This window comes from Anticarsia gemmatalis, chromosome 7 (assembly GCF_050436995.1).
Source record: "Anticarsia gemmatalis isolate Benzon Research Colony breed Stoneville strain chromosome 7, ilAntGemm2 primary, whole genome shotgun sequence".
In the NCBI taxonomy this organism is placed as follows: Eukaryota; Metazoa; Arthropoda; class Insecta; order Lepidoptera; family Erebidae; genus Anticarsia; species Anticarsia gemmatalis.
The window spans coordinates 11,965,312-11,989,976 of NC_134751.1; the positions used below are offsets into that span (position 1 = coordinate 11,965,312).

The following is a 24,665-nucleotide window of genomic DNA, read 5'->3' on the forward strand; positions in this document are numbered from 1 at the left end:
TTCAGTAAAATAGTGCTCTAAATGCACAAGTGAATAAAATACCTTTTTGATGAATTTATATATTTTATCTTAGGAAAATATACTTTCTTACTTAAATCTCTTGATGTGCGAGGTCATATTAAATAATTAAGAATTTGTACTGTTGACTTCTTGATCGATCATGTCGGTGGTTTAAGGGTTGTGCTTCTCTTGCGTGTACACATTTCCCAGCCCCTTGGTTGAATTCGGACCTGGAACAAAGATACAGTTACATAAATATAACGCACACTCAGGTACTCAGGTATTGAATTAGCAATTACTTTTGCGTAACTACCTATTTATTATATAAAAAGTTCTTCTACATATAAGAGCTATGCTAATTGCGGTTTGTAGCAGCCATATTTGAATTTACGGCCTGAGCGCGTGCGCATGGCATCCTTAACGATGTCCAACTGCAGATACTATTCCCGCGTAAACTGCAGGTCTTACTGAAAAATAATCGATACTAAAAATTTCCTTTCTGATATTGGAAGTAAGTAGCTATAATTTGCAAACACGTAGTTATGATTCAGTTTTTTATAAGATGATGCTAAAATTCTAAATGGAATACGAATCTGGTGCTGACATTTCTCTGGCAACTGTTTTAACAACTAATTAATTCCAGAGAATAATTGTTTACATTACAAGTTTGTGCTCCGGGTTTATATAAACAGTAATGTTTTGGCAAGAAACGTGGAACGTCCGAGAATCGTCTGCACGCTCTGTGTTTCCAGGAAGCGTCTAGCTAAACAACGCGCTGATATTCCCATTTCAATTTGATTTAACCTTCAAACGCTCGCCAATTCTTCGTTCCGTCTGATGTGCGAGACAATTTAAATCTTATTTGAAATGAGTGGCGGTTTGTAAGGCAAAGGACGCGATGCATAAACATAATAAATCATGAGCCGTTCAGTCTGTGTGTCGCGACGAGATATTTGTAGCGTGATAAGAGTTGTACGTAGGGCGAGTCGCACGCGCTTCTCTTGTTTTTGTTTTTATCGTGAATCATTTGTGAAAACGAAAGCGTCAGTCGCATAAAAACAAACAAACCTCCCAAAACGACACCACTGACTGCAGATCGATAAAAGATTAATGTTAGTATTTTTTTATACCTTGAAATTAAAGTTGTCTTATTAAAATAGGATCGTCTTTAGAAAAAGCTCTGCTTTTTTTATTGTTGAAAGCTGCGTCTAGTGACGTTTCAGTTTGCAATTCCATTTTGAATCCAACGGTATTTCATATTGTCAACACGGAACAACGTAACGTTTTATTGACCATGACTTCCTCCCGCTGGACGGACTCCCGATGTACCTAGTATATTGATCTCGTCGTTATTATACGCGAACGTGTTCGGAAAATTAATGGATATGTACGTTCAGCCATATAAAACCGTAGCACATGGAGATAAAGTTCAATTTATTTAACTATAATCACTTTAGATAAGTCTTGAAGCGTATCTGAAGGTTTAGTTGAAGAGCTTATAAAAATACAACCTTACTATAATTGCCTTGAAAACTACATAAAATTAGCTGCTCTAGTGGGTGCACTTACCCATATAAAAACTGTGTTTTGGTAAGTACCTACTCAGTTTTTCTTTAGTTAGGTTCTTTCTAGTAGGTATTACTGAAAGAAAAAGTGACAGCAAATGTTTAATAAAAATCTGTTGAAATTCCACTTGTTAAGCAAGCCGATATTATCTAGAGGTGCTGAAACAAGCCTACCTTTGCGATTATAAAGAATACCGGTTAATAACTAAAAAGACAGGTAGGTAATTAAATCATCAACAGGTGTTAATCGTTAAAACCAGCGTTAAATATCATGCGCTGGTATTGTGTTTGGAAATTTTACGATGACAGTATAGTAGTGTTACTGACATCGTGGTTGTGCATGTAAAGTATTGTTCCTTATGAAGCTTAAGGCCATTTCCGGAGCCCCGAAAGGAAAGGAAATTCACTCGCAAATTTGCCATTCTGAGCACGACTGTGACATTGTCCCGAGTGTTCCACTGTTCCCATGCTATCTGTTTATTATTATCCAACTATACATCACACCTTACGTGATTCTAATAATAGTGTTAATAGCAATAACCATAAGTTTGCAATTCATAAATATGGCGGCGGTTTTGCATCATTCTATCTGCATTCTTGAGCTTCAATTGTCCCATTTAAACGACTTTCCTACTTTATAAATTGTTTGTATGATCTCAGCACGTGGGCACATTAGCAACGACATTATTACAATTTAAAATTGCTTGCTGCTCGATGTTCAACGCTAATTGGAAAATAGCGATCCGACCACTCTTAGCAGATTCAATTTAGCAAGCACTCAGATATATCTGGCTACTCATACTCAATCTGGTTAATTCAGTTGCGTTTCGCCAGTGGCCGTATTTATGATGATGTATAAAACAGATAGTGAGGAATCTGATGGGATCTATTTATTGACTGCGCAAACATCGTGTGAAAGGAAGCTTTTGGGCCATTTCCTGGCGCAGAGTGAAATGGGGCCGTGCGTGCCGTGACGCGTGTTTTTACCTCTACATCCGTTTTTAATTATATCTTATTTTTATGATTGTGTTCGCCCTATGAGATCTACGAATTGGAACATTTTAAGATTATTCACATGAACTTTGATATCACATTAGTCTAAAAAAAAAATATCTTGTTAAGATTGATATCAGGAATCTCAATATTCTTGAAAAACATAATGTCTTAGAAGACGATGAAAAAATCTGCTCTTAACTAGGAAACTACGTTTATTCCGTTTCAAAGTAACGCCTGAAATAAATTTAGCGTGTCATGAGTTGCAATTAAGTAGTAACTAGTTGCAGTAATTAACGCTAGTTTCGTTGGATGCAGTTTCTGTACACAACTGAAATAGAAACACCAGTTCTTAATTAACACCAAACTAAACAAGGAAACGATTAAATTACTTGCACTACACTAGCTAACATTTTACTAAGACTAAAACTCCTACTGCCTGGGACATAAAGAAAACATTTCCCGGGAGAAAATCCTGTTTTAATCCAGGTTATAAACTAGATACGCGCATAACATTTGAATAAGTATTATTCTTTTTTTAATATGTTTGTAACTGTCGGTACAAGGCTTTATATGGGATTGATGGGAACAAATTTCCACAGAAATTAAATCAACGGGATAAAATTGTAGTAAGCATACCCGGGCGAAGTTAGGCCAGTCGGCTAGTTTATATTAGTAAGGTTTACATTTACCTACTTAGTAGGTAACTTTATTTATCTTAGTAAACTGGGCTACTTAAGTAGGTAGGATTGCGTTAATCTTGGCAAAATCTCATGAACTCTTAGCCATGCACTAACAAGTCTTGCAGCTGTAGATAAACAGCAAATACCTAGTTTATTTTAACCAGGTAAGTTAATAACGGGTTTTTCAAGGAATATTGTATATCTGCCTGAATAATAAGTATATTATACGGCATTAATTATTTAAATGTGCTCACGATGTTAACAAATAACGTGATCCGACTGAGTTTTACCGTCACGGGGATACGTTTCCATTGTAAGATTGATTTAAACCATAGTAAATTATTTACGTTTTTATAATTGGTTTACTGTCCTACTAATAAACATGCAACCTCTTATAAAATATGCAGTTTTGAAAGTGACAAAACGCCGTAAAATTTAATAGTGTAGCTAGTGTAGATGTACAACTACTTAATCGGACTCTACACGACGTTTTTTCGTAAGACAGAGATAATCTTGTTACTTGAACACTTAGGTTTTATATCTGTCATTAAATTGTATCTTACAAACCCAGAGTTATTGAATCTAACGCCCGGTTACTGAATACCTACATTTAACGGTAGGTTATCTATTCGATAGCGTTTTTTTTATATGAGTTTAAACGCTATTGAATAGATAAACTACCGATCAATGTGCGTCAGAAACCGGGCGTAAATCGTTTTTTCTTTTTATGTAGGTTCGCCTACATTCTTTTCATTAGCTGCAATGTAAAAAAAATATTATCGTGACGAATTTAAAAACGTAAACACGAATTCAACCGAAATCGAACGTCGCAGGAGCAAGCAGACCACACCGCTGATCCTTTATCCCACGACGAGCGCACCTTATGGAATATTAACTAATCGAGTTCAATGCACAAGGTTGCGCTTGCGCATCTAACTTAAGCCGGGTACACATTGGTGCAATGTAACATGTAATGCAACATGCAATGCAAGAATTTGACGTCCACATTGCTGCAATGTATCATGTAAAGTAACAGAATTCCCATAGTGTAGACGCCTTGCGCGCACGAACCGCGTCTACTACGCGCACGAACAGATTGTTGCAACTCTTGCGCGTAGCGACCCGAAATTTGTCGGTTTTTTCCCCGAACACAAAGAGGCGCGCACTATGCGCGGAGCGTCAGTGTGGACAGGTTGTGTGGTGTGTACGGCTAGACGCGCGCGAACATGGAACAAGACAATGAGAACAATGCGTGTTCTTTTGCAGACTGAGCGATCCGTTCGCGCGCATCTCGGAAACAGATGTGAGTAGGTACATGCGCGGTTCGTGCGCACGTTGTGCGCGCCCCGCGTCTACACTGATGCAATGCTCGTTTCGTGTTGCATTGCATGTTGCGTTGCAGCAGTCTGTACCCGCCTTTACAAGCTCTACAAGCTTAGCCTAGTCGGCCCACACATTTAGTTTGTTTATACTACTTCGCATTATAAGGATTATAACTTAAAAGATGATTTTCAATTCGGCTTTACTGAATAAAGTAGTTAGCTCAATTACTGTTTATCGCGTCTTATGTACTTAGATATTTTAGGAACAAAATCCCTTGAAATTTCAGCTTACCCCTTTGGAAAAAAGGCGTGAGATTATGTATGTAATCTCTTGAAATTATTTTCGCATTCTGTATTGTTTACTCATTTTTCGACGTTAAAGTTTATTTCGATTAGAAATAAACAGATCTTCGCCCCATAACACGAAAGTCAAACATTGCAAGCTGTAGCTTTTCCAGACAGATAGGTAAGTATTCAAATTTAGCCATGCATAAACTGGCGTTAATTTCGTCTGGGTATTGACTTAAAAACTAGCCAAAGTTGAATAACCTTGTAAGTTCTTGTAAGCCCGTTTTTATTATATCTGAGTTTTAAATTTTAGTAGCAAGATTTTAACGCAACGTAGGTAGGTAGATAGTTATCAGATTTTAAGTTTATGGTTTGAATAACAAACCGACAGTTCAACACCCTAATAAATTATCTATCGAAAGGGCTATTTATTATTAATTAAAATTTATTGTTGTCAAAAATCGGTATAAGCAGGAAGTGTGGGCCTTCCCGGCGGCGCGAGTGAAGCCCTGGGCCGGAAGCAGCGGCGGTCGGCCGGCGACAAGCTTGCATTACAAATAACCCCCTAATGAACGCACGTGTGTTACTTACTACCAGATTGGGTCGATTACCTGCCTAGCGACGCAGGCATACAGACATACACAGCCACGATTATCCTAGTCGATAACTTTCTATACGAACCTATAAATGATTGACGCACGAGTCCGCACGACCAACAGAAACGTTTCATCGGCTCAAGGTAAATATTTTGAGGTTTTATTTCTGGATTTGTTTATGTGCCTAAAGCCGGCGGGCAACGGGGTTAATTTATCTTTGCTTATGATAATTTTTCATGTTTATAATGTGCTTTTATGTAGGTTACGTACATACGTTTATTAAATTTACGGTCGCAAAGCGGGGTTGAGCTAATAAACTCTATTTATTCACTCTGGTATACACTCCCTGTTTAATCAAACCTGCAATAAATCGTTTAAGCAATCGAATACATGAATTAGATCATGATTCTTCATTAAGGCCGACGGAGTTCATGTTCCTAACCCGCAAGATACTGAAGTGTCACACGAGGGTTATACCCTAGCAGAAAGGGCCTTTTGTATGAAGGAAGCTACTGAAAAGATTCCTCCTTTCTGTGCAGAGTTCGCGTCTTTTCTTTTTTGCGCCTAGTGTGGTTAAGGGCGCCAAATCGACGTTTTTTCTTCATATTTTAATACTGAAACTGGCTGTCCCTGCAGCAAATTGTTAACTTAATTTTTTTTTACCAATGTTATAGCTACCTATTTGTACAAACGAAGACTAGATTAGATTGTGAAATACATTACTATTCACGTGCACGCATCTTTTGCGGTCGTTTGCGGTTTGTGGCCAATTGACAAATTATAATAATTAGTCGGAATAAAATTGCATTTCCGTATCTCAAAAAGTTGGATACATTATTGAATTACGGTGTTCGTTACCTTCCTATATCATACGTTTCACAAGTAACGGATTTAGGGCGCATTGTTCAATATGAAAGGATCACATTGCTATTTGGAAAGCGTTCATTGCAACACCATTACCGTTGTCACTAGTATCGAGTACAGAATAAATGAATGTATCGACAGTGCCATTAAAATTTGAGCGACATCGAGCACAGTTACGTGATGGCATCCCGCGGCCTTCATGCGACATATTGAGGAGCATAATCTAACTTGGATTGAGAACAAGGTTCCCGTAGGTACCTAAGTCTTTGCCTTATTTTTAATGAGGTCGAAATATCTACTATTCAATATTTTTCAATCAGTCCAGTCGTGACCAACTCCTTTTTTGCTTAGTAATAATTAAGCGGAACTACTCCTTTATTTGTTCCACAGAAATCAGCGCTGCCAATGTTTGTTTGTGCGAGTTAATCTAAGCTCTGAGAGCTATCCAAAATAGAAGAGTTTCTACCTAGAGCAATCTGTAACGTTTATTTTCGTACATACTTACAAGGAATACCAATCATGGCATACTCGAATTTGACCTCGAGGACGGACGGTTCGATTGAAAATAAATAAAATACGGGCGCCAGCGCGAGGCAGACGCAAGCGCAGCCCCCGCCCACACTACACCGTATTTTAAACTTGACTGGAATGGCGCCAGACACCGAGGATCTCACTCTCGACCTGACCGTTAATGAGAGTTATGACCGCGTAAACATTCCCTTTTCGGGAATGCTTTTGTTCTTTGTGAATATGCACGCAGTTTATTTGTAAGTCAGAATTAGAACGTTTAACATGCGTGGCTCGAAATATCATGATGCAACCGTTCGGTACACAGGACTTGAACTTGAATAATGCTTACCGAGTAATGCTTTCTTGCCCACGTGAATGTTGCAGTAGATGTGATGGTCGGCGGCTACAACCGGCTCAGCAGTTGTTTCTCCTCCCGCCTCCATCAGCTTCAGCTTTGCTGTCAAATCTTGTACATCTGTAAATTCAGATATGAATTAATAAAATGTGTGACGCTTAATTGCGTCGTTCTTATGCGCACTAATGCTGCAATTTGTATGGGTGTCATCGGTATCAGAATTTTTGGCTCGCACCTTAGAGGTAACCGGCTAATGAAAGTAACTAAAATAATACAGTTCTAATTTTGGAGAAGTCGAATGCAAGGAAAACCGTTAGCTATTGTTACGCGTGCGGTCGGCTACGCAGGTCAAAATTAGTAGCGCACATGTTCAAACAAACTCGTATTGTTTACATGGGTTCGGTGAGCGCGCGCCGCCATAGAATTGGGTCTTCGCCTACGCTTGCAAGCTAAGATTTATGACTTTTGAATTTTGATTATTGGTTTGAATTAAGACCAAGAATTAAACCACAGTATGTGATATGTATCTGTAGTAAGGTAAGCGTCCTTAGTGTCAATCTCAAGTCTTAATCTCCCTGTAGAGCCAGGTAGAGCCATGGTAAGAACTAGAGATAAAAAACATAAAAAATGTTACGAAAGATTCAGTGATTACTAAACTATCTTAGGCATTAGTTGGACACCAAAACCATAAATCTTCGCACCTAATAAAAGTCCGTAGTAGGTACTGTCATGTACATGGAGCTTTTGAAAAACAATAAATTTCACCTTATACATATTTAAGTAGATGCAGTAACGGGCTATAACAAGAAGTAAAACATAAATAAACGATTCGCACGGTGTAAATACGTTGAACGCGGCATAATTTGTAGCTTGTTTATTCAGGAGGAACGATCGGCTCGCGACCTCACGGTAATGTCATGTAGTTTTTATTAACCAGACGCCATTGACGCTGGGAGAATAACAACAAATCGATCAGTAAATAAAGAACTTGTAGTAGACGTCGTCTAGCGTGTTTGTGGACATTTCTTCAATAGTAAAAGCTTGTTGTAGGATAATAAACGCTTTGTCGTGACGTTTTTATGAAGCTAGCTAGCTGATAATTTATTTGTTTTGTGTAACCGCTGGTCCCAGGGTTGCAAACTGCATGCATCGACTTCTGGGTAGATAGCTAGGTATAAACTTAAGGGCTTTCTGTCTATATCAATCTTTGCAACTCACGACCAGAATTTAATCGAACTTTTGATATCTTAGAGTAGGTAACATTCATGTTTTCCAAGTTTTCTATAATTATTAGACAGAAGAAGAAGTATTTTATAAATAAATAGAAACGATCGTTTCTCAGAAAGTCTGGCAGTTGAAACCCACGGATGTCTACGCATTTCCATCCACTTATTTTTTCAGGAAACAGTTTTCAATGAGGAAAATTCTATAATAAACAAAACCTATTTTCCTTGGATGAACGTCACTCAGCGGCGCCGCCGGATCCATAACTATAGAGGCCGCAGAAAAGGAGATAGAAACACCATAACGCCATAAAATCGTCCCGCCATTAGTTGTTACTGCCTATCTTAAGGTATCATGCTCATGAAATGGAAATTAATGTAAATAACTGACCTGATCTGAGTGCCCGCTTGATAACTTTCCACTGTCTGGCATGGTACAGGGACATGACAAGCACAACGACAAAGAACACGATACAGCCACTCGCGGCCAGGCTGAGGCTGGTCGTCTGAAGGTCCCACGTCACTCCATCGTCACTAGGTGTCACTTCACTATCGTAGTCCACATATTCGTACGCGTCGTATTCACTCGCTTCACTGGGTGGTGGTGGTGTGTTGAACGGTGGTATCTGGGCTTCATAGAGAGACTGGCAGATGGTATCCCTGTGTATTTCGCAGGGGTATCTGACGACGAAGCGCTGGCTCGCGTCGCAGCGGGTGCAGGGGACGCAGACTCCACGATGCCGGTCCCACCAGCTCACGCCGCGTTCGCACTCGCCGCTCCCCGCCGCAGTACCAAGTGCCAGTGCAGCAACCACCAGACACAGTTTTGATATGCCTCCTTGCATCACCTGCAAAGTTTCATATTTTTTAAGCCATCCTAGATTGCTCAACTGACGCTTCTTTTTATAGTTTTAATTACAATAGTTAGTCTCCAATAAGAAATAACAAAATCCACACTAAAGCCTAAAAGCTGGCTTTCAGAACATCAGTTCTGAATAAAAGTCCGCAGGAAACTTGACTCTAGTAGCTTCGTTGAATGCGAATTGTGAGCGACTTATTTTTTTAATGAAATGCAAATGACTCTGCCATTCAAAATCTTGACTAGGGAAACTTTGGTGTTCCTAAAACTTAATTTGTAATGGGCCAAATGTTCTTATATTGATACCCGCTTTATGTGCCTAGAAGACTTCGTCATAAATGATTAAATAAGTTAAAGCTTTCGTTTTACTACTCTGCAATTTACAATCTTCGTAATCACAAATCAATATCCAGAGCACTTTTTACCAACGGTTCGCCACGCGTAGAAGTTTTTTTAAAGAACCCATGGTCATTCCTGGAATGTAATCTATCACCTTATTTTATCTAAATCGGTTCGAAGGCTATGTACCTATGTATGATTTGGAAAACGAAATACTTAGACAGACAGACATATCGCTCCTTCAATGCAAAAGGGCCACAACTCTAAAAAAAATGAAAATCGTTTTATTGCAAAAATGACACCTGAACCGACTATATTTTATAGTAAAAAAAAAACCCCCATCATTTTTGCTTATATTATGGCTGCACTGACTTACTGCCCTTTTTGCATTAGCTCACTTTGACAGGTAATGTCAGTGCAAAACAGCCACTTTGTGAGTTGCGCCCGGAGATCCAACGCAAATGCTCGTCAGTTGCGTGAAAAAGTGCCACAATCCAAAATATGTCTGTGTTGGGTGCAAAATTTCAAGTTAATGTGATTATATTTTACAATACAAAACTGCCATATTTTGGAAAACGTCCTTTTTGCATTCTAACTATAGTATTTGTTACCATATTTTGTAGTACAAAAGCGCCATATTTCTGAAAACGACCGTTTTGCATTCAAACACTAGTATTTGTTATTATATTTTGTAATATAACAGTAGCATATTTTGAAATACGTCCCTTTTGCATTAAATTATTGTGGAATAAATAATCATTTTTAGCGTGCTAGAATGGGAAGGCCAGAAATATGACCGTTTGGCATGATAATAATTTTAGTTTTCGTTACAATTTAAAAAATAAAATAATACATTTTGATGCAGGCAAAGGCAAGAAGCACCCTTTTTCTTTCAAATTCCTCTTTCAGGGGCAAGATCCGACCAGTCCTTTTCAAATGCGTCTAGGTCATCCCGCCATCTCCATTTAAGTCTCCCGCGTCTGCTATGACCATCCTCTGGCATCCAGTTGGTAGATATGCGGGTCAACCTTTCCGAATGCATGACTGGATAATGTGGCCGGCTCAGTTCCATTTCAGCCAGGCGGTCTTCTCCCCTACATCGGCTATGCGAGTTTGGGAGCGCAGTATAGAATTTCGGACGTGATCTGTTCTTTTGACGCATAATATTGTATACTATGCTCCATCGCTCTCTGGCTCTTTCTGGTTTTCCGTAAGGGACCATGTTTGGGCAGCGTAGGTAAGGACGGGTAGTAGGTATAAACATGTCGACGAGCTTTCGCTTCAGTGACAGTGGAAGGTTACCCTTCATTAGCTCTTTCCTGGACCAGGATCTCTTTCAGGCACTTGTGACACGTTTGTCCAACTCTTTGTCCCGTTAAAAGAGGTTATCTGGCCCTAGCAAGTGTACTCGTCGACATAGTCTATGACGTGCCCGTCTACCTCGACCCTTGTTTTGTGTTGTTCGTCATAACCTGGGTTTTTGTACGGTTCTTACTTAGTCCAATCTGAAGGTTTGCCGTGCTCAGATCTTTGAGCACTGATTCGAGTTCCGATGCCGAAAAAGAGAAGAGGACTATGTCATCTACAAAACAATGGTTTGTTAACTGTTTACCACTTACAACGATGCTTTTGATTGCCATAACACCGCCAGGCTCCTGAAAATTTCTCTGAGGGTGCTGGTAAATAATTTGGGAGATAGCGGGTCTCCCTGTTTCACGCTTCTTTGGATTTGGAATGATATTGTTGTCTATTGTTTTGATGAGTTTGATGTATGAAGGTTCGATTCTACATAGTATCTTTAAGTAGGACTTGGATGGAGTGATGATTCTATGGCGGAATGAGTAATGCTGTCAAAAGCTTTGGAATAATCCTCGAATGCTAAATATAAAGGCTTATAAAACTCAAAAACCTTTTCTATTATCTTATTTCTTTAATACTCCTGCTGCACTCAGTCTACTCGTCACGTTACCCATTGATTGATGATGATGATTGATGTTTAATTTTACTAAATAATGAAAGTTACGCACAAAGTTGATCTCAATAATTTTACTTACTTAATAAAAAGTTAAGATTTTTTCATTTAGATTGTTTAATACAATGTTTTCCTGGTCTATTCAGTTATGGTTTTACTTAGTAATTATTATTAAACTTTTTGATACGGTTTTTTTACCAAAAAAGTACAATTAACCATTTTTATTTGTAAAACTGTGTTTAATTTTTGACATATTTCTCATAATATTGGTTCAAATTTTGAATGCAAAAGGGACTTATATGCTTTTTTCTCTTAATAGGTAACAGCTATTACAAAGTTTATTTTATAGATAGATAGAGCTAAAAAATACGCATCTAATGATATATTAACATCTTATATTTAATAAATAAATATATGAAATGTTATAAAAAAACAGTTTCAAAAATTTGTTTTGGCTCTCCTGTAAAATTTATAGATTTCGATTTGTGGCCCTTTTGTATTCAAGGAGCGATATAGACAGTAACTCTCACATTTGTTATAGATAGATTTGCTTTTGCACTATATAATACCTGGTAGCATCTGTGCTCTTAATAGTTCTTATCCTTTAGAGTCGAGACTCTTGACTTTTTGTGCTCTAACTAAACATTTACTTCAGTGTAGCTTATTACCGATATGCCTAGGTGTTAAAAGTTTTAAACTAGGTAGGTAGGTACATATTATTATATTAGGTACGCTTTGGCATGTTAACTGTTAAAAAAATATTAAACAATTAACTAAGTTTTAAGTGATCTCTAATATACCTTTATAGGTAAATGTTAAAACTATGCAAATCATCAGTTAACCAGGAGTTATCAATTAGTTAGACATCAATATATTTTTTTGTTTTAAAGCAAATGGATAATATAGAAGAACTAAAAACTATTTCAAATAATAACGTATTCCATTACCTCCTTGCTTGCACTCATGAATGCTGCCTAAGTATTCACGAAGGACCGCATCTCAGTACATAATAATTATGTTCGTTTAGAAAGCTCACTTTCACCAGTATCACTATCGTATGATATTTTACAAAAACTCGTATTGCACTTCTGTGTTAAATTCATTAACACGTTTGTATTGAACTGACACTGGCACAGTTGATGTTTTTGATAAGTTAGATTGTGTGAATTAGCGTAAACGACGCGCGTTCGTTTGGTCGCGGTCGCAGCACTGTCTGCGTTGCGCGAAGTGCGCGGGAGACGCGGCAACAAATTCGACTGTTCTGAACAGTCCCCTATCCCTCCTCCCACGCAGGATGCGCGATACGGTTACGTACGCGTTACCCGACAATAGAAAACTACGTTCACTCGGAACTAGGAACTTCTGCCTTTCTCTAGAACTGGTGATAGGTATTGACTTGATTTGTAGACTTATAGATTGGGTGAACGGGGATGAATTGAATTAAATTAATTAAATGTTCTCAAGGTTTCTGCTTATCTTTGAATACAGTTTACATTCTTTTTCATTGATGAGTAAAAAGACTGACCTGAAATCTCTCAAAAAGTAATAGCAGAAATTTTGTAGGAGATAGCATCTTTATAGTATCAATGAAGGTATTCGCAGAAATACCTATCATTACAAAAATTGTCTGTTGGACAGCAACATATTTGTTTAAGATCTAATTAAACCAGAATAGTAGGTAGATACCTCTTTGCTTGTACTAATTTTACATAGCTCAAAAGTAATAGGTAATAATTAAAAGTTAGTGGTAATATTGGCTTAACTACATCAATAAAATTAAGCTATTGCTTTATTACAAAACAAGGGGACATTAGCGCCTACGAACTATTTTCTTATAGGTTAATGAAGCAATTGGACTAGTTTGGCCAGAGGTGCATTCGTTATGATTTTTGATTGAGTAGTCATGTCCACTGCAGGCATTTCGCTGGGTATTTTAACATTAAAATTTATAAACATTTATACTACTTTTTGTTACAAGTAGTTTTAAAGCGTAAAAAGAAGCGTTGTTATCAATATCGATTGTCTCTTTTGTCATTGAATGACGCTGTCAGTCAGCTGTCAGCCGGTACGTTCCAGTCTATTTTAGTTAAATTTCATATAGATTCTAAGCCTCGAGAATACTATGGTCTCTTTTTATTACCCTGAATTAGATAAGGACTAATTGGAACATTTTTTTATTGGATCTTTATGTCACTCGTGATTCAATAGCATGATGTCCTAAATTCGAAATTCGAATACTCTTTCAAAAGGCGACGTCGTGCCTATTTAATTTAGAAATAAGTACTTTGTGCAGTGAGCAATAAATGGTGTATTAAAAGACATAGGATATTTGTAGTAGGAATTGTTTGAAGCTAAGAACGCTTATTCTGAGTATTAGAATTGAAATCTAATAGTCAAAAACATGAGTACAAGTTCCAGGCGAAGTTCTCGTGTGCGCAATATTCAAGGTAATAATCAATCAAAGGGTTTGAATTAAATGTTTCTATGTTTGTGTTGTTTACTGTGTTATTATAATTTCGATTTTAAGATCCTTCCATATCCTCTACGGTCCATATCCCTCGCCAAAGCATAATTAGACCAAGAATAAGAAATATAAGAACAGATTATGTTGGATGGTTCCCTCCACACACAAGTACTTATTCATTGTTCCTTTGTTATTTCCCTAATTTTGTAGTTAGATTTTTTTTTGTTACTGCATGATTGCCTATCATAATCTAAATCTATATTTATTATTCTTATCAGATTTTAATTAATTTTATGAAGTGTCTGTAATTATGAAAAAGTATAAAACTTTTCAGGTACTGCGGTAGATGTGACGTCTAGTGCTGAAGACCTATCAACATCTAAAGCTTTAGTTATAGTTCTTTTAATATTTGTGTCCTCTTTGGTGGCACTGGGCCTATTGTACAGCCAGTTCCCAGATTTGGAAAAGTAAGTCTTTTTTTATTGTACTGGCAGATTCTACTTACTCAGATAACTTTTTTATGAAATAAATGTATGGTCTATATCAAACTTACTTATTCCTCAAACAAAGATATCTGTCAGTTAAATCAGCCCTTAATAACATAGACTAATCCTTAAAATAATTTAGTTTAATGAATGCTAATGACGATTTCACCACTCATTAACATGTTAAAGCCGTAGCTAGGTTGTTAAAACTATTCTCAAAATAAATAAGAATATTTCGTTGTAAAACAGTTTTTATGTCAAAGATGTTATCAAGTTTTCATTGTTTCCTTTTGTTCTCATAATACTAAGTTGCACTATAGTTGTTATGTGCGATGAATATTTCATTTACTGCCTGAATTTGCCATTAATATGTGTATAAGCAGTTATAGTTTAAAAATGTCAATTCTTTTGTTCTATAATTGTTTCTCTGTATTTGCAGGCATGAGAGAGAACATTTGCACTTGCCGTGGGACCTTGAGGATGCTAAACATTTAGGTTTAGTACTAGACCGCTATAAGGACAAGTATTTTTATGAAGTATTGTTTGGAGTGTTTTTGGTTTACATATTGTATCCTTTTTATAATGGTGGGGTTTGTATACCTTTATGAAAAATATTGAAGTATTTTTTTGCCATATTAGAACTAATAATTTGTATAAATTACCACTTTACTTACATGAGCGCCTTTTTAATGTCATAATAATGACAAACTAATGGCAACTCAAGGATTGTATGTTTAGAGAACAATTTACATTTAATTTAGGTATTTAATATATTACTGTCATTAATTTGTATTCCAGCATATTTCCTTAACATGATCTTCAGTTTGCAAACATTTGCAATACCCGGATCTATTTTTCTAAGTATTCTTTCAGGGTTTTTATTTCCATTTTATTTAGCATTACTTTTAGTATGTTGTTGTTCAGCGATTGGTGCAAGTTTATGTTTTTTCCTATCAAACCTTCTTGGAAAAAAGTTGGTGAAGAGGTTTGTCCCAGAGAGAGCTGCACAGTGGGCAAAAGCGGTCACAAAGCACAGAAATAATTTGCTCAATTACATAGTATTTTTGAGGGTGACACCCTTTTTACCAAACTGGTTTATAAATATGTCTGCACCTGTGATCGGTGTGCCATTAGTACCATTTGCATTGGGAACATTTATTGGTAAGTTCTGTGAAAATATAATGTATTTTTCTTTTAGACATACATGATTAGAACTACTTGATATTTATTTACTATAATGAGTTCTGATTATAGTAATTAGCAGTGACCTAATACAATATAGATAACCCCATTTATTAATTTGAACAATATTATTTGTGCAGTGTCTATTGCACACCCATGCAATTTACTCAAAACTATTCAGTTCTATATAAACATTTCTTTTTTCTACAGGTGTGGCCCCACCATCATTTGTCGCCATTCAAGCGGGACAAACACTGCACACATTGACGTCGACCAGCGACGCATGGTCATGGACCTCAGTCACAGTCCTCAGTATCTTCGCACTAGTGTCACTTATACCAGTGTTCCTTAAAGACAAGTTGAGAGAAAAGTTTGATTAAAACATTTTAGTTAATTTATAGCTAATTTAATTTTTTTTTGTTAATAAAATGGTGTTTTGTACATTCCATAATACTGTTTCATTTAACATTCTTGTTGTAGATCAGCAGTATGAACCAACATGTGCAATAAAAGTCTGGTTTCCTATAGAAGGCTGTATAGCTGGCCGCCAGTACCACCAGTTATACCACACTGAAAAAAAGAAATAATTGTTGAATTTAGAAGCATTTGCTCTTGGAAGAAAACATTATCTTGTCTATTGTTTAAATTCCAAAGATTTAAATGCTGCTTACATAAAAATGTTTCTTTTAATTCAACTTTAAGCACTTTGCATTGATGTTTGCATTCTTCAGCTGGTATTAGTTGTATTTCTCTAGACCCACTTAATGCTAGAAGGAATGAGAAATTACATTCTGTGTCAGGAATATGAAATAACTGTTGACTGTTGTCAACTATGATATATCTTTCAGTGCTTTGTCCAAATTTTGGTACAATTTTTGGTCTAGGTATAACTTGTCGTAATAGTTTTGCTGCATTCATATTGTTGAATTTCCTGAAACAAATGAAGCATATGCATTTTAGTTTTAAAGGAACTACATATAAAGTATCATAGTAGTGAGGCTTAAATAAATGTTTTATTGTATGTTTGTACATACCACACATAATAGTTCCTTTCTTCAACAAAACTTTGGTTAAACATGTCATCTGGGCTTTCATAATATTTATTATTTGTTAAAATCTTTGGAGATTCTTTATTGAATATGTCTTTGTTTTGCATATAGATTTTCCTTAAAGCTTCCATGTTAATAATTTGCTGTTCAGTCTGAAAACATCATTAAGTACATATCTATATAGAATTAAGATGTTACATTCATCCTCAAATGTTATTCTAATCAGTACAGTAGTTCTGACAATCATCAAAAAAGGATAGACAAAGAGACACTTATTACATCAGGACAGGTAACTTCTTTGGTCTCTGCCTACCCTTATGGGAAAAAGGTATCCTTTAATGTTATATGTATGGGTCACTTGGCATATCAAAGTTAGTTCTTTTGGACTTTATTATGCATATATTATAATTATCTTGTATGGTGAGATGTATGGATGTGAATGAGGCAAGGGAAGCTTGTTAGGATCGTACCAAGTGGAGTTCTCTGGTCTCTGCCTACCCATAGAAAAGAAGGAATCATGATTTTATATATGTATGTATTTATTTATTACAATAAGTAGTTATTACCTCATAAATAAATGGAGCTCTATGCTGTTGGCTCACTGGCTTAGGGTCATTCACTTGCATCACATTACTAACAGAACTGCACGGCCAACAGTCCATGTCAACTACAGTAAAGAATGGGTTCTGAATCAAACAGGTCTCATGGTAGTAATCTAAAAAAAAAACAAATTATTAACCTTGGCTATCTAGCATATTACCTTTGCTGGCACAAACTTCATAAAGTATAATAATTGATTTATGGGTTACCAGTGTGACATGGTGAATGTAATTCATGGCTAGTAATACATTATTATACATACTTTGACTAAGAATAACCCATTGGGGATTTTACTTACATGTTAAAGAAGGGAACAAAGATATAAATGGAATGGAGATTCGTCTAAGCAGTTTTAATCCCGGGTAAATGTATTCTTGAACATTACACATAATAGTGCTGTAAATAATCTTATAATTATAGAAGATATAGATTCCAACAAGGATTCCAGTTAGTATATAAATACATTTAGCTATAAAATAACGCGGTCTATTCGATTCTACGTGGCCAGATGTCTCCAAAGTCTTTAATGATTGAAAGTACATTCGTTTGAACTCATCCTCACTCATACCAGCGTCTAAGCACTGTTTTTTGAGGTTTTTAATGGAATCTGAATATTCCTGTAACGCTTCCTGGCTCGACATGTTGTGCAAATTATTAATTGTACACGTATATTAATATTTCAATCACATTTTAGCGGCGATCGATATGAAACGAAAATATAAACACGATTGACTTGACTCAGCTGTTAATGACAGTTGGTTTGTCAAATTTGACATTTCTGTGCTGCCATAAAAACGAGAAAATACGGTTTAATCAAGATTTTGATTTTATTTATAAAATAAATAAAAATATTAGGTATAGTATGTATTCGTAATGTTATATAATATAATACTTGCTTAGAAAACTTACATCTTACGGAGTTTTACTTTCATCATATGGTGACTTCTTTTATGGTATTTTTTTCGCGGTTATGCTTATCTCTCGGTTATCGCTTAGTATCTATCCTTTGCTTAAATACGGATTTCCTGAAACTTCTTATTCCTAATCACTTGGAATAGTCACCTTGAAGTTTGGTCAGCAAGATGAGGATTTGATTTCCAGTTGAATCAAAGCAAAAGACCCATGGATATAATTTTACGTCAGGACTAGATAGTTAAGGATTTAGATCTGAAGAAAAAAAGAAATGCACCTATGTATTGATTTACAAAATCATAATCATAGTTCAAAGCTCGTACCAAATTTTCCATGTAAATATACCTAATAATAAGTAGTTAAGTATTGCAGTACCTGGACATTAAATATTCTGGTATAATCCCTCTCACAAATAGTTAATAAGATTTGATCATTTTACCGTCTAGAATATTAACTGTACCCTAACGAACACCTACCTAAGTGCAAAGTGCACATAATTATTACATAATTTATTTTGCAAGGCCAGTCAGCATATTTTCCTCGTTGGATTTGCTTAATCAAGGTAAAGGGTACCGTATACGTATATTACCGTACCCGTATACGTATATACGTATACGGGTAGAGTAAAAAGTCTAAAACCGCGGTAAAGCTTTATTCTGCTTGCAATGTTAATGTAGACAGTGTTGGTAGAATGTCGAAATTTTGAAGAGTACTTAAGTAGAGTAGATTACTCCTTGTTAAGTTAGGTACCCTATTAATAAGTCTTCCACAGCAGAGCTCTTCCCAGCCAGCGCTCACTCTAAACTAAAACGACGGTAAACGGCGATTAAAATAATCCTGAGGATTATTCCGGTTATAAATAAGTACCTATATGTAGGTACAGACAGATACAGTAAGTATTTCAGAGGTGATAGAGTATGATGGTCACTAGCCAGAGTTACATTTACTCAATTGATCTTCATAGGAATATACTTATCATTTTCAGTATACTATTAAGTAGGTAGGTCATTGCCGGTGCTTTGATTTGTATACCTAACTGCTAATACGAATAATAATTGCATTCGGTAGAGAAATTGGAACCATTAGCAATAATTTAAAAAATAAAATAATTAGAAACTAATATTGGTTTCTTTCACTGGGACGATAAGATAAGACAAAGTACGTGTTGAGGCCTTTTGATAACACGACTGATGTATAGAATGCTGTCAATACGACGATATGCTCTCTTACGGCTACAAGTTTTAAAATAAACAACATATTTTTTTCCATTTCAAAACATTGTTGGTATCGCAAGTCCTAGTGCTTTAAAAACAGCTCTCGTTTTAATATGTGATTAAACAGCTGAAAAATCAGTGCAGTTTATGTGGTGGAAATATATTGTTGTTCTTCGAAAAATGCAGGAAAGACAAATACTAGATGGAATTTGAGGAAAGAGCGCATGGCGCTACGTGGCGCTGGCCTCTTCTTCTATCTGTTGTGTTTCTAAATGTACGTATTCCATAATTTGCATATTTTACTGCCTGTTGCATAATACACATAATAGGTAAAAAATAAACTAGCCTCGTCTTTGTGAGTTATTGGAAGTAATTGATTCCGTCGTACATAACAATAGATCTCCGACGTATCTCTTCCAAAGTCCTTGACGTCAAACTGAACCGTGAGTTAAGGAAGAACTGCCAAATGTTCGGTGGTTTGATCGCTTTGTTCGTTGTTATGAAATGTCCATGAGCCCGTATCAATGCCACGGTGACGTCACACTATCGTACATGTGAGAAACACTTATATCATGATAACATCAGCGATGCACAGGTGACTGAGCGAGATATTACGATTTCTCATAAATCATAAATCTACATCAGTAAATTTACAAAAATGTCTGCACTTGACTCGTGTTATATGTTCTAATACGTTAATAATGCACTTATAAATTGCTGATAAGAGTAATAAATTTAATAGCGCATGAAATACCTATGTTTTCTAAAATCGTAGGTATCTGCGCATTAATTGAAGGCTAGTATTTGCAGAAGCGTTTATTTTGTTCAGATATTTGTACAGCACATTGTTGCAGTAGTTTGTTAAATGACTTGAAGTAGGTAGAGGCAGTACAAGAGCACTTATAAATTAATTAAAAAAGTACTTACTATCTTTGGGAATGAGTAACGATTATCGGTATGCATAACATCACTCGGTACTCCTGTGGGTAGACCGCCTGTGACTTTTTTTTAACCCGTCACTGTCCCACTGTTGGGAAAGGGTCTCCTCTCGATCGCGAGAGCGGTCAGACGTTGAGTCCATCACGCTGCCCAAATTGGGGTTGGGTATGCTAATTTATGAATAGTAAATGTTAATAGGTACTAATCTCTAGTTAGGTACCTACTCAATACTGTAAAATAATTCACAAATTATTTATTTTGTGAACAAATCACATTTTAACATCATTCATTATTCATACAACGTCGGTGACAATCGGCAGACATCGCTATCACACAACCAAAATACTATGTAAATATTTTTTTGTATTGTATTCAATTTGGCATTATTCGAATGATTTAATAGGTAGGTAATTAACTATCTATCGGCATTTGTACGAATTATAATAAAACGAAGGCTAATTGTTTTATGTAACAAGCATAATTTGTAAAAATGTTGATAAATATAAATATGATTGATTATTATTATCAATCACTGGCTTTGAATACGGTTTTCTTTTAAAGACATGCCGTAACTAACCGTATTTACAATAATAAATATTATATAATGCAAATACATCTCCACTCTAATGATGGCTAACACATAGCACAGCTTTTATTAAATACATTTATAGCTGATAATAAAAAAGAAAGATTTGTTTCGAATCATGGAAAACGCATTACATGATTAAGTAGTTTTTAATGGGAAATTAAGCCTTTAATTAGCGAAAGGTGTTTAAAATCGATTATTTCTTTAGTAAGAGAGATAGTGCTACCTAAATAGTCACCTGACTAGCACCAATGATAGAGTGCTTTTTTTGTCTTTTCGTGATCTTTGATTACTTCCAGTGAAAAAGAACTAAGCTCAAGAATAAGTTCAATTTAGTACGTTTTGTGATAACTGGATAACGGAAAAATACTGTTTTAATAAGGCATTCCTGAAACTTTATTTTCTTAAAGCTTTATTATCACGGGATGTAGACTTATGTATGAAGTTAGCACAATTTTAAAACACAAAATATAGTAGAGTATGTTTTTCAAAAGCAGCAAGACTGTTAGGATATACTGGAAAATTCCACACTTAACGAAAAGTCTAATTACGAATGAAAATCAGTCAGTCAATGGTTTAGGAATACCATGGAAGAAATTGTAAAAAGCCAGCTACAGCTGTACCTATAAAAGAGTTATTTTTATTTAATTTCAGGTTTGCCTGCCGAGTCTTGTTTACGCATATGGCATCATTTTAGTGTATCTAGACGGTCTACAAGTTCCAATATGGCTGGGTCTTTCTACCCCTACCATTTACATTCTGGTCTACAACCTCACACGTAAGGATCAAATGTGTGTAACATATTATATTTATTTAACATTTTAATTAAACTTTTTATTAATGATGTTGTATTTTCTAGAATGTTGGTGCAGAGAAGCAGCGGATTCTTGGGGAGGTGTCGTGGGATACCGCGTCATGGCCGCCATTGGACTTTTATTTGTGGTGGCTAGTCTACTCATTTGTGCAGTTATTCCGATTCATTTGCAGCCTTATGCGTATGGCATCATGGGAGGTAAAAAAAATATTATTCTTGCAAAAGTAAATGAGTCTCGTGTATTTTAACTGTTTAAGTTAAACAATGGTTTCGTCTTTTTCAGGTTTCGGATCTTCACTGATATCAGCTCAAGTGGACGCAGTCGTATTCGATACATATGACTCACGACTAGGAATCATCCGAGGATTGTGTTTCGCCGGTCAAGCAGTAGGACAGTCGCTTTTCCCTCATATTATAACGGCACTCATAGAAGGCTACGGATATTCTCATGCATACATAGTACTTGGAGGAATAATGCTACAAACTTTACCAGCAATTTTACTACTTAGAGTCGAACAGAGATTCATGAGACCGGTCTCCTTTTCACGATACAGCGATGTAGCCAAAACTTATGCCATGTTTAACAACGAAGTAATGGTTGAAAACAACTATTATTCGACAGAATTACCACTCCACGATATGGGTAAGAAATGTTGGAAAAGTCCTTCAGACGACAACTTGCATAGAGAATCAGAGTATACGGACGGTGGGTTTGAGATGGACGGAGATATAGTCGCTACTATTACACCACCACCGAGCCCAGAAGAAAAGAGAAGAAACATATTTGGTGTAGAAATATTACCAGAAATACCTGAGGAAAGCGAAGATAGTGAGAGTGAAGGCAGTGAGAGTGAGAGTGAGGAGTCCGATGAAGAACAAGGTGTGAGTAAAAATAAGAAGCGACTCAGTGTCGCCATTAAGAGACTGAGTACTTTAGGTGATAATCTGGACGACTACATAACTAAACAAGTAAGGAAAGATTCACGAACTGACCAAGATATTAGCGAACAGAACGAATATGAGGAGATAGAAGTAACTTATGACAATGTATCACCTGTTACTGATATTCAGAGAGAGAAGATATTTAACTCGTTTAGCTTTCGATGTCAGTCGGCTTATGCTAGCATGAGAAGAAGAATGTGGATGCCGTCATACAAAATTTACACGATGAGAAGAAGATTCACATACTTTATTTATTATCTGAACGACACGTTTCTAAAGCCTTTGACAAGATCGCTCTCGTGTTGGAAGTTCTATCCCGCGTTAATGATATACTTTTCTAGGCTAAGTTTGACTTCAGTAGCAATGGTGTCATTACCAATGATAGCTTCAGAAATGCATCCAAAGATATCCATGGCTGATTCTAACTTTCTGATGACATTGTACGGTTTCACTTGGATATGTTTCCTGATGTGTACTCCATGGTTAGCACAAACGCCTAAGAGAAATTTCAAGTACGTCGCCGTTGTGGGCCTGTTTGTCTCAACCGCAGCTTGTTTTGGTAAGTGGCGCTATTTTTGCAATTTAATGACGCAATGATCGCAAATATTTTGATAAATCTGTTCAATGAATGTCTTTCATAATAATCACGATCAAGATAACATCTTAGTGTGAGTTATGTTATTATGATATTGAACCTAAAATAGAATGATAACCGATAAAATGACATTCAACAGTATAGTTTTTTATGTCGAAACCATTGACTAACTATAATGTGTTATCTTACATTGCTAAAAATTGGGATCTATGCTCCCCTTCTGATCTTATTCTTCTTCCTTACTTCATAGTACATTTAGTATCCTGCTAATGGCTTCGATTTTTATTCATACTCATTTAGTTTCCAACCAAATGCAAAGGTTATCAATCAATTAAAGTTTTTATGTCTCTTTTCCAGTTTTAGCCGAAGCCGACAACCACGACTCATTCTCCATCGGCTGCGTAATAGCAGGCTTCGGATACGGTGCCATTTCTTGTTGTTGGGAAACTGCAGTACAAGATTTCGTTGGAGCAAGAAAATGGCCGAAACTTCACAGTCCTTTAGAAACGATCTCTGGCTTAATTATCACTGTATTTGTTATAGGGATTTCATTCATTGTCGATCAAGATAGAGGTTTGCAACTTGCCATGTTTATCTTAGCCATAATATTATCTATAATTACGGTAATATGGCTGGTGATTGCATTAATTTATTTTTATATAACGAAGCTTAGAAACAGGAGGCTCGGCAAACGTTGGTTATTCTAAGCTCTGTATATATTGTAAATGATTGTAGTTAATGTTAAGCGTGTTGTGGTAAACAATAAAAGTGGAACAGTGACGTGGATAGTTCGTGTGTTGCACTTGTGATATATCTTAACGAGATAAGAAAACGTAATACAATAATGATTATTTAATATTAACAAAATATATTTTGTAGAATACGCTATCGTTTGATTTTATCTTCAGAATGTTATTTCCTGCATGGTTAGTGTAGAGCAAACCGAACAAGAACGTTTCACAAAAGTGACTAAGTGTCACGAGAACATAATTCAGATTCAGCTTGTAGCCGTTATATCCATTGATGGTTTTGTTATTTGCCCTTTGATATGTGACACTAGAAAATCACAATAATGGTTTCTTTGCTCATCACGCTGTCTTACTTTTTAGCCTTTTTCGAGCGAGCAAAAATGCCTGGTGCCTGTCCCGATGCTGTGCAATGTTATCTTATTTTCCGGTAGGATCGCCTTTGGTATTTACAACCTATAATTATTTAGCAGGAAATGGCCAGGTATCCAGACCGATGTAGGAGTTTGTGGGAGACTTTTGCACAACAATTGAACTGTACCTATAGATTAGAAAAAATCTTTGCATT

The 24,665-nt window shown here is 36.2% G+C and overlaps 4 protein-coding genes across 5 annotated transcripts; 2 read left to right on the plus strand and 2 right to left on the minus strand.

The window, feature by feature from the left end:
- Positions 1-43: 43 nt before the first annotated feature.
- wgn (Tumor necrosis factor receptor superfamily member wengen) lies at positions 44-12,852 on the minus strand. The gene is made up of 4 exons (XM_076116124.1): positions 12,517-12,852; positions 8,791-9,247; positions 7,171-7,296; positions 44-230 (listed from the first exon to the last, which is right to left on the minus strand). The coding sequence occupies exons 1-4, from the start codon at positions 12,532-12,534 to the stop codon at positions 172-174; spliced, it is 660 nt and encodes a 219-aa protein (XP_075972239.1). The 5' UTR covers positions 12,535-12,852; the 3' UTR covers positions 44-171.
- A 901-nt stretch (positions 12,853-13,753) lies between these two features.
- stas (Transmembrane protein stas) lies at positions 13,754-16,151 on the plus strand. Its single transcript, XM_076116126.1, has 5 exons — positions 13,754-14,016; positions 14,368-14,500; positions 14,958-15,086; positions 15,342-15,679; positions 15,911-16,151. Exons 1-5 carry the CDS (start codon positions 13,971-13,973, stop codon positions 16,078-16,080), a joined length of 816 nt encoding a protein of 271 aa, XP_075972241.1. The 5' UTR covers positions 13,754-13,970; the 3' UTR covers positions 16,081-16,151.
- LOC142974031 (uncharacterized) lies at positions 15,910-18,096 on the minus strand. Its single transcript, XM_076116125.1, has 5 exons — positions 17,648-18,096; positions 17,316-17,464; positions 16,735-16,901; positions 16,372-16,631; positions 15,910-16,270 (listed from the first exon to the last, which is right to left on the minus strand). Exons 1-5 carry the CDS (start codon positions 17,988-17,990, stop codon positions 16,182-16,184), a joined length of 1,008 nt encoding a protein of 335 aa, XP_075972240.1. The 5' UTR covers positions 17,991-18,096; the 3' UTR covers positions 15,910-16,181.
- Positions 18,097-19,440: 1,344 nt separating this feature from the next.
- On the plus strand, positions 19,441-24,234 carry LOC142974033 (uncharacterized). Of its 2 annotated transcripts, XM_076116127.1 has the most exons (5): positions 19,441-19,749; positions 21,655-21,778; positions 21,860-22,012; positions 22,098-23,315; positions 23,709-24,234. In XM_076116127.1, the coding sequence occupies exons 1-5, from the start codon at positions 19,678-19,680 to the stop codon at positions 24,056-24,058; spliced, it is 1,917 nt and encodes a 638-aa protein (XP_075972242.1). In that variant the 5' UTR covers positions 19,441-19,677; the 3' UTR covers positions 24,059-24,234. The 2 variants fall into 2 exon arrangements, with proteins under 2 accessions (XP_075972242.1, XP_075972243.1); XM_076116128.1 differs by lacking the exon at positions 19,441-19,749 and having other exon boundaries at positions 21,670-21,791.
- The last annotated feature ends 431 nt before the right edge of the window (positions 24,235-24,665 follow it).

Excerpts from the sequence above, each read along its gene's own strand:
- wgn (XM_076116124.1), bottom strand. Across the intron at positions 7,297-8,790 it reads CAAGCGGGCACTCAGATCAG|ATGTACAAGATTTGACAGCA; the intron begins GTCAGTTATTTA and ends CTGAATTTACAG. Across the intron at positions 231-7,170 it reads GGGCAAGAAAGCATTACTCG|GTCCGAATTCAACCAAGGGG; the intron begins GTAAGCATTATT and ends TCTTTGTTCCAG.
- stas (XM_076116126.1), top strand. The coding sequence starts at position 13,971 with ATGAGTACAAGTTCCAGGCGAAGTTCTCGTGTGCGCAATATTCAAG. Across the intron at positions 14,017-14,367 it reads TCGTGTGCGCAATATTCAAG|GTACTGCGGTAGATGTGACG; the intron begins GTAATAATCAAT and ends AAAACTTTTCAG. Across the intron at positions 14,501-14,957 it reads CAGTTCCCAGATTTGGAAAA|GCATGAGAGAGAACATTTGC; the intron begins GTAAGTCTTTTT and ends CTGTATTTGCAG.
- LOC142974031 (XM_076116125.1), bottom strand. The coding sequence starts at position 17,990 with ATGTCGAGCCAGGAAGCGTTACAGGAATATTCAGATTCCATTAAAAAC. Across the intron at positions 17,465-17,647 it reads TTTGTTCCCTTCTTTAACAT|ATTACTACCATGAGACCTGT; the intron begins GTAAGTAAAATC and ends TTTTTTTTTTAG. Across the intron at positions 16,632-16,734 it reads GAAAGGAACTATTATGTGTG|GAAATTCAACAATATGAATG; the intron begins GTATGTACAAAC and ends CATTTGTTTCAG.
- LOC142974033 (XM_076116127.1), top strand. The coding sequence starts at position 19,678 with ATGGAATTTGAGGAAAGAGCGCATGGCGCTACGTGGCGCTGGCCTCTT. Across the intron at positions 22,013-22,097 it reads TGCGTATGGCATCATGGGAG|GTTTCGGATCTTCACTGATA; the intron begins GTAAAAAAAATA and ends CGTCTTTTTCAG. Across the intron at positions 23,316-23,708 it reads CTCAACCGCAGCTTGTTTTG|TTTTAGCCGAAGCCGACAAC; the intron begins GTAAGTGGCGCT and ends TCTCTTTTCCAG.